The sequence below is a fragment of the Hetaerina americana genome, unplaced genomic scaffold, assembly GCF_022747635.1.
Source record: "Hetaerina americana unplaced genomic scaffold, ioHetAmer1.1.p SCAF_5, whole genome shotgun sequence".
Taxonomy (NCBI): domain Eukaryota; kingdom Metazoa; phylum Arthropoda; class Insecta; order Odonata; family Calopterygidae; genus Hetaerina; species Hetaerina americana.
Genome location: NW_027287095.1, coordinates 10261432 through 10278325, shown reverse-complemented (window position 1 = coordinate 10278325; position 16894 = coordinate 10261432). Strand labels below are relative to the sequence as shown.

The 16894-nt window shown below is 41.2% G+C and overlaps 1 protein-coding gene across 1 annotated transcript; it reads right to left on the bottom strand.

Moving 5' to 3' along the window:
• Positions 1–343: 343 nt before the first annotated feature.
• LOC139693506 (uncharacterized) lies at positions 344–1027 on the bottom strand. Its single transcript, XM_071591694.1, has one exon. The coding sequence runs from the start codon at positions 1025–1027 to the stop codon at positions 344–346; it is 684 nt and encodes a 227-aa protein (XP_071447795.1).
• Between the last annotated feature and the right edge of the window lie 15867 nt (positions 1028–16894).

The window sequence follows — 16894 nt, the reverse complement described above, 5'->3', positions numbered from 1 at the left end:
CTATTATTGGCTGCGGCATATCGGCACATTGGCTGCGGCACAAACTTCCACAAAAATTCACGCCGGAGGCCAAGGGAAAGGGAGATAGTGAAAGATCCGTATGTGGTTATGGGAGTGTCGTTGGCAGCGAAAATCAGAATATCAGACTCCTCTCGACGCTCACGGAGCCGCGTGACTGGGTAGACAGATATCGGCACCAGTATCTACAAGGAATTTGACGCTGGACGCGGCGCCAACGACAAAAAGACGGTTGGATAGGTGTAAGCAGTAACCTGCCGCCCTCAAGGACTGCCCGCTTCGTTTCCCTGCGTCGTACGAACAGGGAAGGGTACACTTAGTGGCGTTACTCCCCGGCGGTGGCACCAGCAGATGCCTTGGCCTCGCTGGGAATGAAGTGAGGGCTGGAACGGGGACGCGAGTGCGCGCCGCGCTCTTTGGCGAGCGCTGCCACTTGTTGAGAGAGGATTTCTATTTTCTCCATCGGTGCACTGATAACTGGGTTAAGGGCCACTGCGGCAGCGAACGGCGAATGAGTCACCTCCGCTACCTTGTCTGCCAGGGCGGCGAGATCTGCCAAGCTCGTAGATGCCTGGGTGATTAAAATGGCATGGACGGGACGCGGCAGGCGGCTCAACCAAATTGTCCGTAAAAGGTCGTCCGGAACGGCCCCGCCAGCCAAAGAGCGAAGATGCCGCAGAAACTGCGACGGTCTGTGGTCATCCATATCTTCCTTCCCGAGGAGTTGCTTGATCCTTTGCTCCTCGGACGGCGAAACCCGCCAGGCCAATTCTTCTCGCAACCGCTTGTACCTGTCCGTTAATGGAGGGTTGACGATTATGTCCTCGACCACTTGTGCGTAACGGGTGTCGAGATTCGCCACAACCACCCAAAACGTGTCAGTATCATCAGTTATGCCCGCGAGGCGAAAATTCCCTTTGAGTTCGGCGAACCAGAGCTGTGGCTTCTCCAGACAAAATGGCGGCACCCGCATGACCACGTGGTTGACGGCGTCTGTATTGTCGGCCATATATTCGTTAGGCCCGCTTGATTAGCTAGCACTTCCAAATTTAGATAAACGGCGAGCACTGCAAATTTCCGTTTCCACACAATAAATATAAAAACATTTCGCGCGCAACACTTGAGTCACCATAGCGATCACGTCGGGGTCACCAATTTTTGGGTGTGCTGGGAATTATTTTAGCGCAGGCGGTGTTAGGAAATACTAATAAAGCACATATAAAGCGTTTGAATAAACAGCAGATTTATTCCGAGTGCTGTGGATAACAGACCAAGGTCAACACGGTAAGATATATGCCATGGGCGCAACGTGCACGAGCGGGATGTACACTCGGCTGGGGTTGAGACTTGACTGCTTCCGCGTGGGTCAAAATGCCTCCTTGTGGATTGTGCCTATGGTGACATCTCGCGGCACACCCCTGAATCGCACAAACAAATGAACCGCCACATGGAGATGTAGTCTGCTTTCTTTCGACAAGGAAGCTACAAGACGAACTTGCTTCGCTGAAAAACAGTATACTGTTAAAGGGAGTCCTAAGAATTGGATGTATCTCTCCTCATCCTTTTTTTCTGCAATAAACATTTGAATTAAATCATATACTGGATTATTACTGAAATCATTTTCGGCTTTGCTCTCCATCCGCGCGCGTTGTAGAACATGAAGAGAATACAAGCCTTGCAAATTCCCACTTTCCAAAGAACCCTCTTTTGGAGATAAAACTGCTCTACTTCGGAAAACAGATGGCTTTTCTTTCTTTAGAATTACTTTTGCAGCCTCTCTATCTGATTCACGAAGAGGACGACATTTTTCGGTGCCATGTTTTTCTTGGCCCTTGCTGAAAACTCTTAAGAACACCTCACCACTATCACTTATACTTGGATCGTCCACCATTATATTAAAGACCTTACACTCATTATGCTTACAATACGCCCTAATCACAATACCTCCATTGCCTCCTCGGACGCGATAGTCTCGGACAAGAAGAACAGCGCGAATTAATCGCAAAGAACTTTCTACTTAGCATATTAGTCCATTTTCCTTGAACAAATATTTCTCCCACTCCTGACGGGAGAAATGAAACTGCCCTATTTCCCAATATTCATGACAGAGTTTTCGTTATGGTTATCACATTTACAAGCTCCTCTCTCAGGGATTTCCTCAAAACCCTTTCTTGCTGAAGTTAGATATGAATTTGTCATTTGCCAGGGTTTTTGTGCTAGCGCATAATTGTTTACCTTTTGAGGATAAAGCCACCGCTTAATAGGGTAACAATTCCTTTCGGAAACTAGTGGCAAAGTGAGATATATTGTCATTTTAGAAATAAGAGCAGACTTTGGCAAACCTAATTGGGTCTTTTGATTGATAACGCTATTACTCATTTATAATAATGATAGGTTACATTATACCCTGCAAAGTACCGCAAGGGTGTGGGACAGGGGGTGACTACTCACGTTATTCTGATCGCTTATCGTCCGTGGGAAAAATGACATTAAAAAATACGATAAGTATTATAACCATGTAATGGTTATTTTTGTTAGATGTTTGTAAGCTGCTAGCTTACTTTAAATGGATTTTCTACGAATTCAAATGCTTCTGTGGGCGTTAAACTGCTTTATCCTCAGGGTTACGGATATATCTGTAAACCAAAACATCATCGGCCAATTAAGTACGGAATTAATGTCCTTCGTTTCCTGGGTGAAACATGAACGAGGGATATGTGGAGAGCTAACAACAAATTGGAATTTAATAGAAGAGTCCTCGGTTAATGCGATGGAAAGGTGAAAGAGAAATGTGATCTTTCGCTGGTTAGGTCTCATTTAAAAAATGCTGCAAGTATATGAGATCCTCACGAGGTTGGATTGTTCGTCGACTTGGATCGTGTGCAGCGTGGATAGGAGTTAGATTTCTAAGACATTGTTATGACAAACCGAGTAGAGCATCAAAATTATTACAGCTGCTGAGCTCGAAATCACTCACGGAAGGGAGTTAAATTACAGATTAAATCGCTCGCAGGAATTGAAATGACGTCTCTTCAAGGAATATGTTGAACATTTTTTATTACTGTCATCGCACTACGGTAGAAAAGATCAAGTAAATTGCATCAGAGAGATTAAACGTAGAACAGATAGAACTAAGGTGCAAATTTCCCACGAAGAAGAGGGATCCCAATGATGTTGTCCGGCGGCGGTAATGGTAAAAATATTCGGGTCAAAATTAGTCTGGCGTGTGTTCACTCTATGCCACATACCATGGTGGTGCCTTGCAGAGCACTTAGAAAGTACTAAATATTTCCACGAAAAACCGAGGTCACCAGTCAAACATGTACAATCCCAATACGCAGCTCGACACAAATGTCAGTTTGATTGTGCAGATTACCCGGATAAAGAAGGCTCAGGGAACCGTTATACACAGAAGGCCTTAGTTAAGCAGTGGAATCTGTCCACTATAGGGCCATTCCGAGTCTTGATCAAACAATACTGTCGTTCTGCCCCCTAATAGTCGTGGTAATTATGTGTTCTACATCCTTACCTGAAATTGATGTCACACAGATTGGCCTGTAGTTGCTGCGTACTTTCCTGTACCAACTAAATACGGCGTTATGTTACCTACTTCACAATCTTTGTGTAACTTGGCTCCGCCAAATATTTAATTAAAATTAATGTTGACTAAGTTTTCCTAGAAATAGCCTTAACATTTTCTACTGAAATCAGCGAGCGCTTTACGAAAGGCTGCTTTGGCCATGGAATAACTTTCTGCCTCTACATGATACCCCGCAAGCCGTCGCAAGGGCGTGTGGCGGGGGGTGTTAGTTCACCAACCGTAAAAAGGAACAATACCACATGGAAAACAACAACATGGAAAATTACAACCAGAGCAGCGCACACGCTCATGCAAAAATCCCTTCATCCAACACTCATGCAAACACATATACCACAAACCAACAAAAAACTGCACCCCAGGATGCAGCACGAAAGCCACCCAACAATACGCAAGCTTTGATTGTATTTTGGTAAGAACTTACCGTGGTGACTAATGAGAACACTTTACCGGCAATGAACAGTTTTGCGTTGGACACCATTTGTTGCCACTGTCATAACAAGTGGAATGCCCTGTGAACTAGATACCCCAGCCACACACACTTGCAGGGTTATTGTAACAATGTATACGAAGAACGACTGCTTGAGTCCAAGTGCGACGGTGCATATATCTCTGTTATTTTATTGCAGTGGTTGAATCTAACAATATCATTTGATGCCGTAATCATTCACTTTGCCGCAAGGAAACTCATATGCCCCGTGAGCTTGAGGTACATATGATGGAATCCGGATGAGATCCGTTTCTTTCTTATTTAAAGGAAGACTATTTCCGTGGCTTGGCGGCGTCTACCTGATTATCAAGAAAAACACGTCAAGTAATTGTCACACATGAATAAAAAAGTTGCAATATTTTCTCAGTTTTTCTCAGTAATCAAGTGTATGCGTCACATAAGTGTATTCATAAGACAACATAATATCAATTTTTTTGCCTTACAGCTTCATGACTTCTCCAGTTAAAAATATAAGTGAGACAGCGTTGCTTTCTTGCTCCTATATACGGTGTTCAAGTACAAGTGGGGTTGGTAGTCGGAACCATGAAAGGAAATGCGCAAACAGACGACACCGGTTATTTCCGGGAAAGCATATTTCGTCGGCCTTAAACGACGAGATTAGGAATTTTTCCCTTCGTTCTCACCTGAGGAGTTTTTAGAGGGGGTGGGTGCCAAGGAGGACCTTTGGAGGCATTGAAAACCTTTGGGGATTCCTTTGTTTCCCTCTCCCGGCCGTGTGTGCTTAAAAAGGATACAGAACATCATTTCATTTCGAGGAAAGCTTATGTTTACAATGAACACCATTATATAGTATATCCACAAAGGTGGGCAAAGGGGAGGGCCACCGTCATGCAGGGACAAGGGAAATAGGAAAAGCGAGGGGGAAATGGAAATCCCAAGCTGGTAGGACAAACCCAAGTAAGAAGGCAACGTAAAGAGCAAATACAGAATGAAAAGACTTCAATAAACCATAGGTTTTCACATAGCAACTAACCTCATGTCCGATTACTCGTTGCCTGCTACCGTGCAGTCTCAATTTCTATACTTTCACCTAAAAGAGTATCTGCCCGCCCGGCACGCAGCCTAGCGATGACGAGTATGGTACTAAAATATGTAAAAAAAATATCTATCCCAAAATTTTCACTTCGTACAACTTCGGAAGCTCTTTCAAAGTGATATAAAAATCTTATAGTGGAACACTATATTCTCTCGATTGAACGATAAATATTGTGAACAAAGACTGCAACTTTGTGACGCCAGATTGACCCAGGAGGAGACGGAGCCGATTCTTCATGAATAACTCCTTACTATCGGGATGAGTTATTTCATACTAAGACATTTCACATACCTTGACCTTTCATGACGGGGACAAACGGAACATAAGTGTGCTGTTCTCCTTTTTGAATGGAAGTGCGTTGGCATGGCTAAATGCAGTTTGAGCATGTGGAAAGTGGAGGATGGTTATACCTGTATATAAAGTAAAAAAAGATTAGTGCCCTGCAAGCCACCGCTAGGGTGTGCGGCTGGAGGTTAATACACGGCAGACCTATTTTGACCAGATTTTTCCCCCCCTTCCGCGATCGGAAAATACAATTGTGATCCCTTATCGCACCTGGAAAAACTGACACATGAAATAAATCTTCCCAATACATAATCCGTCTTTTTTAGTGGACATGATTTCGCCTACCGTTGGAAGATGGGGTTATTATACATTTTGTAATAATATTATTTTAATAGCACATAATTAATATCATTATTAATCATACATCATTATTCTAATAATACATTATTGACTAATATTTCATCGGGTCCAGGGAATATAGTGCGCTTAATGTGTTTTCAGCTAAATTTGTATTTTCTTTATTTAGCTAGATTTGTAAAATGTTGTTTTGATTAACAAAGCACTGTAGCTAAAATATTAGAGCAGCTAGGCTCGGAATCACTCGCCTAGCGAAGGTGAAATAAAAGATTAAACCTTTCGCAGGAATTAAAACGACGTCTCTTCAAGGAATGATATTGAAAATGTTGTATTAGCCAAATCGCACTACGGTAGGAGATATCATGTAAATAAAATTAGAGAGATTAAGTTTAGAACAGATAGATTTAAGATGACATTTTTTCCACGAACGATATGGGATCATAATGAAATTGTTCGACCGCGGTAAGGGTAAAAATATCCGGGTCAACATTAGCCTGGTGTATTTTCACCCCCTGCCAAGCACCCTGGCGGTGGCTTGCTGGGTATATATTAATAAATAAAAAATGTATTATCTAAAATGTACGCATTGAATGGAGGTAACCATGAAATACCTTTCCTGATTCTCGGCGTACAAAGGGAGGTCACAGATGCTGTAGCATCTGATGCAGTTGAATTCACTTCAGCTTATCCGCCGGGGAAATGTTATGGGACCTCTTTTATTCCTACCCAACGTTAGCGACATTGACTCCTTGGTTAATAGTAAGATACGTTTATTTGCCGACGATGTAGTGGTTTACCGTGATATCCGCGATCCTGAGGACACAGCAGCATTTTAAGATTACCATAATGCTATACAATGCTGGTGCGACCCTTGGCAATTAAAATTAAACTTCAAAATATGCGCTATGATAAATTTTTAGAAAAATGGCAATTCCCACCCGAACGCCTACTGCATTGGATACACCGACATGGAATGAGTAAATTGAATTAAATGCCTAGGCGTTACCCTGACTCACGACCTCTCGTGGGTGAAGCACATACGGGAAATTTGTGGATAAGCTAACAAAAAATTAGGATTTATCAGAAGAGTACTGGGTCAATGTGATGAAAAGGTGAAAGAGAAATGTTATCTTTTGCTGGTTAGGCCTCGTTTAGAATATGCTGCTAGTATTTGGAATCTACATCTAATTAATAACCCGCAAGCCGCCGCAAGGGCGTGTGGCGGGGGTTGTTAAGACACCACCCGGAATTTAGAAAAGAAAAAAAAACCGCATGCAAAAACCACAGAATCATACATCGACAAAAAAATGGCATACATTCATGCAAGAACACTTAAAACCCACACACATGCAAACACTCAAACTAAAAAATAACATACACATGCACCTGAAAGTATACCTAACATCTTTGCAACGTTTAATTTTGTTCCGACTAGTAAATTCAATGTTTTTAATATTTCTAAAGTGTCTTCGGTGTCTTACTGTTATGATTTCTGATTGCTCGGGGAAAGAATGAGTATTTGTATCTGTCTGTACTGGAATCTATCTCCCTTATTTTATCTTTGTGGTCTGATCTACCTAAGTAGTGTGGGGCCATTATAATTCCTTCAGTGTCATAGTTAAACTCGTTTGTTCTGAACCTTTCTAAAAGTATAAGCCTCGCTTGTTCTCTTCGTACTTCAAGTGGTTCCCAGCCTAAATCCACTAAGAGACCTGTCACACTTGTGTTCTTATCATAAACATTTTTAACGAATCTAGCGGATTTTCTCTGGACTTCATTAAAATCTTTTTGCCAAATTTTCTCCCAAGGATCCCAAATACTTTCGGCATACTCCTAATGAGGGTCTAACCAGAGCAAAGTAACACCTCTTTAACTTTTTCATTACATTTCCCCACCACCCGTTTTATGAAGCTAAGTTTCTTTAAAGCTGATCCGCATATTGTCCCGAATGTGCTCCCCATGAAAGGCGTTAATGAATCATCAAAAAGGAATCCTGACGAAGTTGGATTGATTGCCAAAATAGATCGTCGTTCATCGTCGAGGAGCTAGATTAGTAAAATGTTACTATGATAAGCTTGGTAGTGTATCCAAAATATTAGAGGAACCAGGCTGGGAATCACTCACATAGCGAAAATTAAATTACAGATTCAATCTCTGAATAAATTGGAAGAATGTCTCTGTATCAGTGATGTTGAAAATTTATTATCACCCCCATCATACTACGGTAGGAGGCATCATTTCAGTAAAGTTAGAATGAATAAGCGTAGAATAGATGGATTCAAGATGCTATTTTTTCGCAACACACAATTGTCGCGCCGCAGCAGGGGTCATATTCGGCTCAAAATTAGTCTGGTGTGTACATCTACATCTACATAATACCCCGCAAGCCGCCGCAAGGGCGTGTGGCGGGGGGTGTTAGGTCACCAACCGTAAAAAGGAAGAATACCACATGCAAAAAAACAACACGGAAAATTACACCCACAGCAGCGCACACACTCATGCAAAAATCCCTTCATCCAACACTCATGCAAACACATATACCGCAAAACAACTATACCCCATGATGTAGCACGAAAGCCATCCTACAACACGGAAGCCAGGACACAACAAGCAAGAAATTGAAACATCACTACCACATGAAAATGCACCTCGAAACACTCTACCCCGAAAGAGTCTGTAAAAGGCAGGGAATGCGACCCAACGTTGCAGGTAGCAGGAATTTCCCCCCGCGGAGAGGGACGAGGGATTGAAAGGGAAACTTAAAAACAGATGAACAGAACACGAATGAGGTCATTCGGAAAGAATGGGTTATTATAACAAAACACATAAGGTTAGTGGAAGAGCATGCATTTAAATACAACTAATTATTTTTTAGACGCTGAGGGTGGCAAGTGGAATTTTTGCTATCTATAACCCTGCAGTTGCTATCCCGTATTGTCCGTGGGAAGAAGGAGTCCTTGAGTCGGCTAGTTCTGGCATCTATTTCCCGAATTTTATATGCATGATCCAAGCGACCAATGTACGTAAGAGTACGAATAATTTGCGAGACTTATACGTAAAGTCTGCGGTCAAGGACATAAAAAATAAGGTTCTGTTGGACGCATTGTCAGCAGAAGTAACTCCAAGGTCAAAGCAACGTCTTTACTACTCTATTTTAAGGCCTCGTTTAGAATACGCATGTAGAGTATGGGATCCGAGTGAAAAAGGCCTTATTCGGGAAATTAAGAAGGTTCAACGCCGGGCAGCCCGTTTCGTTAACAAATCTTACGATAAAACGAGAAGAGTCACTGAAATGCTTATGAAGTAGGGATGGGAATAGTTAGAAGAAAGACGATTAAATGCTAGGTTGAACTTACTAAATAGAACCAGATCCGCATGTTTCAGTACAAGGGCCTCGCGATTTTATGTGCCCTCCGACGGAGGTGCTCCATGGTCTCCTACCCAAGGAATGTATTCACCCACTGCCAAACACCCCAGCGGTGGCTTGCAGGGTCGTAAAATAACTGCGCGTTCTTTTCATCTCCCTCCATGCTTTCCAGCATGCTTTAATGTCTTCCTTCCTCTACAACCCTCATCCAGGAGTTACAGTTGTAAAACGTATTTTTATTGATTACAATTCATCATGGATCACGAAGAGGTAGATCTTGTGAGACACAACTACCTCTTTTCGTCCAACACGTTTTAATGTCTGGCAATAATAACACTCACGCTGCTGCGATGTTTACAAACGAAGTTTATTATAAACTTGAGATCCACATTTGCTGACGACGCAGTGATATACGAGTACCAATAGTATAGGGAAATATCCAGTAATGAAGATAGGGAATCATTAGGAATCATTCAATCATTAGGCAATATGGGGAATCATAGGGAATCTGGGAATCATTCAATTCAAAAGTGGTGCGACACATGGAAACCAGGATAACATTTGAATAAATGTGTTTCGATAGATTCTTGGGGCGAAAGAATTTCACCCGAAAACTCACTAAACAGGGAAACGACGTAGCAAGCTTAGAAACGGTAAAAACTTCGTTGTAACGATAACTGAGGATACGTATGTCCTGGGAAAAATACAATCGTTAAAGTTGCAAAATAAAAGTTAGGATTCATCTAAAGGATGCTTGGGAATTATAATGACAGGGTTAGAGAGCTTTATCATTTCACATTATTTTGGCCCAACCTAAAAAATACCGCAGGTGTATGGCGTCCTCACGACATTGCCTTAATTTTGGAACAAGCTCCTGTGCAACGTAGAGCAGCTAGGTTGGTGAAAACTCGCAACGAACAAGGTAGCAATGTCGACACACTATTAGAATAATTAGCATTGGAGCCACTACTTCACCGTTGGTTGAATTATAGGTCCCGACTTACTATGGTAGATCATAAAACTCACGTAAAATCAGGGAAAAAGATTGTAGATAGGATGGATTTAAAGTGTCTTTTTTTCCTTGGACCAATGAAGATAAAAATAGATACGAGGGTCATCCGGAAAGTAGTACCCGTTCGTGCCGCATGAAGTGCTGACGACGCGAGTAGCCGCTGGACGAGGTCAGATAGCTTCAGTGGCTTGTCTGCCTTCTCTGAGCCAAGTTGCGTGACGCTAGCATTGCCTGTGTTGTTTCTGTGATTGTTTACAATGTTTAAAAAAATTGAGAACGCCGCCAGTTGTGAAGTGAGGGCAGTGATTAAATTCCTCAATGCAAGAAACGTTCGCCCATGTGATATTCATCGCCAATTAAAGGAGGTGTATGGAGACAATGTAATGGACGAGTCGTCTGTTCGGCGGTGGTGTCGCAACTTCAACATGGGGAGGGGGAACACACACGACGATGAGCGTTCGGGTAGACCGTCTGTCATTACAGACCAACTGGTGAGCTCAGTTGACGAATTCGTGAGGAACGATCGGCGCGTCACAATTGATGACATCTGTGAGCATTTTCCCAATGTTTCTCGAACAATTGTTCATGAAATTGTTAAACACCATCTGCATTATGCAAAAATTTGTGCAAGATGGGTCCCTCGCGTATCTCAATGAGCTGGCGGCGAAGGACTATGCAGCAGGAATACAGAAACTTGTCACACGTTATGACAAATGCCTTAATTTGCTTGGAGATTATGTTGAGAAGTAGTTTAAAGTATCCTCTTTCAAATAAAATTTTTTATGTTTGTTAATATTTACTTTTGTGTCTTTATTTCACGAACGGGTACTACTTTCCGGATGACCCTCGTATTATCGCAAGCGCGTAGACAAATGCCATTGGCTGTGTATATATTTCCCTGACTACCTGAATGTTTTTGTATATAATAGACCCATCTTCATTACTATTCTCCCGTATGATTTTATTACACGTCTCCTGTTATTGAATATTTATCCATGTAAGTCCCTTCTTTCGCGTGATGAACTTGTTCCAGTGCACGATAAAACAAATCTTTGTGTTCAGGTGTCACCATCGGGAATGTGAGGCTGATGACGTCACACCCGCCGCCGCACGTCCTCACGGCGGCTAGCGGGGAATTCTTTGCATGCGTTCACTTGTGTTTGGATGAAAACGAAGTTTTCAAGAAACCGGAAGATTGGTGTCATTAATGTATTAAAGGAACAATGTTGGCATGACGACTGCTGCAAAAGCTTTGTCTATTCCAATTAATTGAAGAATGGCACTGGAATCACCTCCGGGAAAACCGATACGCGAAGGAAGAATTCGTCCCCGAGTACGCACCAACCTTGAACCCAAAGGCATGCTCCCCGCTGCGACGGCGTTCGCCTCGAGAGCGATGGCTCTTGTTGATGTCCTCGGCAGTATTTCCCCTTGCACATGATTTTTGACGCAGTGGGACCTCTCCTATTTGGGTTTAACCAGGATTTACCCTTATCCGATGGTCACCCAATACCCTTCGCCTCCCAATTCGTTTTCGTCCGTTGTTCAAGCCAATAGGGATTGTCCACCCATGAACCCTCCCACGAATAAAGAAACACGTAACGTTATTTGCCTAGGCGCGTTCGTCAACTTTCAAAGAAATGTGAACATTTTCCTTCAGTTACAATAATGATTACCGTGGTAAGTGACCTGCACATTTCATCTTCTCACGTACTTTATCCAATCGTAAAAATGTGTCCCAGTTATACGAATTACATTTTTTTGTGTCATCAAATTTTTCACTTTCTACATTGAAGGTACTTTCTTTGTTGTTTCCTTCGTTTCAGAATGAGAGACCAAAAGTGTTTGGGGCGGAGATGTTGGGTGACTCCTTCTTTGTTAGGGTCGCCTCAAAGATTGGGTATAGGCTGCAAGATGGTGCGTTGGGTTTTATGAGGATTACTCTTCCATACGATAGTTTTGCTTATTTCTAATATCATTTACTTCGTGGTTTTATAGTTAATCCTGCCCGTATCGGAATGTGTGTCTCAGGACAGACAACCGAGGAGTTGAAGAGGAGGACCCAAATTGTTTACGCGATAAACGAAGAATTCATTGTATTGATTGGTTGCAATGACTTCACTAAGGTACAATGTTCAACATTTAAACTTGAGAGACGATAACATTAATTAATATGCCCACCATTGCTGACTGATTTCAAGTTTCACTCATTAAGGGGTAGCTACTGCTCCTTAGTGAGAACTTTATGGAACAGGGGATGCAGAATAACATTGTTAGCCGTGATACCAGCACCTAGGTTTTGGCATTGTTCCAAATATAGGGCGCTTCTGGAGGCATTAAACAATCACCCCTTTATGGGCCTCTTCAGTTTTGGGAACAAGAAAAAGTCACTGGGGGCCAGATCTGGGGAATACGGAGCTGCGGCATCATTAATAGTTTTATGGTCAAAAATTTGTGCTTCAGTAACAATGCGTGAGCAGGGGCGTGGTCACGGTGAAAAAGCCAATTTTGGTTCTTCCACAAATCAAGCCGTTTGTGATGGATGGCTTGGTGCAAATTGGGCATTACTTGCAGGTAATATTCCTTAATTACCTTTCTATCCTTTGCCAAGAACTTATGATGCACCATGCCGCTGCAATTGAAGAAAAACTTTCACATTCAACCAAACTTCGTGCGCTTTCTTTGGTCTTGGTGCATGCTGCAGCTTCCATTGGGATGATTGAGCTTTAGTTATCACGTCATAACCGTAAACCCATGATTGGTCACCAGTTTTGACCCTCTGGGGCAAATTTGGGTCATTGCGGACAGAGTCATTAGCAATGTGGAATGTGCTTTGTTGTTTTAGGTCGAAATTGAGCACTTTCGGTACAAATTTTGCGGCAACCCGTGTCACGCCAAAATCATTGATAAAAACCAAATGGCACGAGCCAATTGATACGTTTAGGTCCTCAGTAACTTCTCTAATGATGATTTGACGGTTGGCCGATACTATTTTCTTTACTTCAACTATGTTTTCGTCTGTTGTTGATGTGCTTGGGCGTCCGGCATACTCTTCTTCGTTCACATATTTTCGGCCCTCTGAGAACATTTCCTACCACCGATAAATGTCTCCATGTTGGTCTCCATATACCGCAGTCAAAATTTGATATGTGTCCGCGCTCCCAATTTCATATTTCACACAAAATTAAATACAGATTCTTTGACCCATTTTTTGGAAGGGGCAAAAATCGAAGATAAGCCAAAACACGTCGAAGCAAAATAGCTGTCAAAAAGTAACGGAGCATTCAAAGTGGCGGAATGTTGTGGAATAATTGAGAGACATAAGTACCAACATAATGCCACAAAAAAATCAAAGATGAAAAATTTAGGTAACCCTGCGGAAATTCAAAATTCACGATACGTTTTGAACAGACCTTGTATGTCTAATATTATATTAACTGAAGGATCTCAGTTTTTCCCGGCGTATTGTATTCAGGAAGTTCTCTCGGGTTTCCCACCGGGTCAGCGTGGTGTGCACCGACGTTTCGACGGCTAACTCTGCCATCGTCTTCAGGGTGAAGTGAGTCACTTCACCCTGAAGACGATGGCAGAGTTAGCCGTCGAAACGTCGGTGCACACCACGCTGACCCGGTGGGAAACCCGAGAGAACTTCCTGAATTATATTAACTGTGTTTCCCTTAATCTCTTTGATCGTAGGCTATTAACCTTGGTGTCCAAGGTTAATGTCCTACTATTTTACAGGCACCTGCTTTGAAATCTATCATTTATTTTCACATTACATTAATAATGTGCATTATATTAAATTATTTCAATGTCTGTTCACATTAAGTTTCTCGTTTCATAGTGATTAACATTTCATTTATTTTTAGATCACTGTTTCAATTGATTCTTCCAGGTCTTAATAAAACTTCACAAAAGGAATGTCTTCTATTGATGGACAGTACTAAAACCTTCCAAAGAAGCCTACTTATTTTCCTATAACTGGCTCTGCAATAAAGAATGCATACATTTTTACATTGACAGAGCAGAGCTGAGAGTGTGGTGTTTAATTAGCCAGGAGTGTAACATGCAGACGAAGCGATTGAGGCCCTCGAGGCGATTTGAGATATATGGTTACTTGCCGATAAATCAGCCATGGCGATAAAAACTTCTTAAATAATGAGGCAAGGCATTGGGGTGCCCAAGGAAGGAAATACTACCTCCAAACTGAAGAGGGACGATGAATTACATTCAATGTGTTGATATACAAATGGGGCCCAATAATAATTAAAACGGTCTTGGGATTAATTCCCAAACATTTCTACCAGCTGCTTTTTGCTTAAGAATAACATCCACATGAATTGGCTCTGTGAAATGACATTGGAAGTTATTTCTTTAAAGACACCATTGAAGCCATTTCATGGATGCCATTTGAGTGTCTGGCTGTGGATGCCTTGGCATTATGGCATCGCAGAAATAGCATCGATAAACGCATTGCTTTGTGATAAATCATTTGCCAAAATCATCTCACAAAATTATGTAAACATGAGATTTGGAGAGTTAATTCAGGGAGTTTTAATGCGCTGGATTTTTATGCTGAACCTAAAGACTGTGAAAATATAAGTTTTAATAATTCCAAGGTTAAGCCTACGGGATAAATCAAATTATTTTGCAGCCTGCAATGAAGATTTAGTCCATTGTATTTGATTTCTCTTTAGAATATTGAAGACAGTGATTGATGGGAGATTGTTAAGTCAGCAAGGAATGGGAAAGAAAAGCATTGGGATTAAATGACATAAGTTCGAATTATGGACGAGACAAATTGCAACGTTATCACTACATAAGATTATTATTGCTGCCAAGTAGATGAATGATTCAATGTCATTGCACTAGTTTCACTCCTTGAATCGTGATATCTCTGGATTCAGCTTCTCTCTTTCAGACACAAGGATTTTTGTTTTCTTCTTGTTGATGTTAAAATTATATTCCCAAAGTACTTGGTTTGTTGTAATCAGATTTGCTTCCAAGTCCTCTTGCATCTTTGCTACTCTTGCGATCATCGTCTGTGAACCACAGCATGTTAATTTCTTTGCCATTCACCTTGACTCATTTGATGCCCAATTCTTTTGCTTCCTTCATCGACTCTTCTACATATATGTTGAATACTGCTGGCGATTGGCATCCTCGTCAAACTCATTTAATTATTATGGCTTCTATTTTCCTTCAGCTTCACATTTGCATGGTGGTTATCATTAGTAGTAGTAGCTGCTTTTCTGATTACCTTTAAAATTGTGTTTTAGCAAGTCTGATTCACCTAATTTATGTTAAATATTCAGTAGTGCTTGGGTTAAATCATTCATAAAGACATGGCCTTATTTGTTTTCCTTTGATAATTTATATGCCTATCTTTTCATGAAGAATGCCAAGCTAATTTTTATCATCATGATTAATGAATTGCCTTTTTATATGAAACCTGCATCTGTTCTGTATGCTGATGACACCACTTCAGTCTAAAAATGTCAACACATAGGAGATGCAAAGGTATGATCTAGCAAGCTAAGACAGACTAAGGATGGTAATGGTTTGTTATCATTCATTTACATATAAATACTCACAAAACTAAACATTTTGTATGCAGTTTTATATGAAAAATTACTGATGTTGAAAGTGCTAAAATATTATGAATTTATATTTTAACAAAACTAAAATGGGCGACCCACATCAGTCAGATCTGTAATTGACTGAGTAGAGCTCTTTATATGTTGTGGAAGCTGAACTTTCTCATTTCAAATGAATATTGTTAAACACTTTGTCATGCCTTCTTTCAATGTCATTTGAATTATGGTGGTGAGTTTTGGGGACATCCCCCCGAAACGTGTCATAAAAATTTACTAATACGACAGAGCTATTTGCTCTTTTGCTTATGTACCGCAACATGATTCCTGCAAACCTTTTTTTATTTGGTAAGGAATCATGACTGTGTATAGTTTATATATCTTTAAGGCTCTGATTCACGTTAAAGTTAATCTAGAAACTTAACATTTAAGATCTGACATCCATAGCAACACCCCAAGAAATAAAGCAAATCTAAGTGTTACTTGTTGTAGATTGTCATTTACTTCCAACACATTTCATAATGTGAGCATACGATTGCATTAATATCTGCCTACTCAGTTGAAATTGGACCGTATCCAGAGTTTCAAGAATCGGGCATATAACTGGTTGCTTGCTCACTCATCCATTTTACTCATTTGATGAATACTTTCATGACAATCTCCATATGTTACACACTATGCTTGCTATCTCAGTCTAGTAACCTTTCGAAGGAAGTGATATCTATAATTTCAAAAGAGACGCAGGACAAAGTGAAGAAACACCAATGCCTACAATTCTCGTGGGCTTTTTCATTATTAAATGCCCTGAAGAGACATTAAATAGTATGCCGTTGAATGTCTGCAACGAATACAATAAGTTGTTTAAATTAGTTAATGGTTTCCGGCGTGACTTTATGGAATCGATTCATCTTGGAAATGAAAAATAATAACCTTGTGATTCCACAGAATTTTTATTGTGATATGACCCGGGTTTCGACGTTCAACGTCATCTTCAGGTTTAAATTAAGCGTCAACCTCCATTCTTAAATTTGCAACCATACAAGCCTTTTTCGTGTTCCTTTTCCATTTCAGGCATTCTCTAAGATTATCAACCTGAAACAGCATATCCTTGTGTAC

What these genes read in the sequence shown, in the direction of transcription:
- LOC139693506 (XM_071591694.1), bottom strand. Translation starts at nt 1,027, where the DNA reads ATGGCCGACAATACAGACGCCGTCAACCACGTGGTCATGCGGGTGCCG.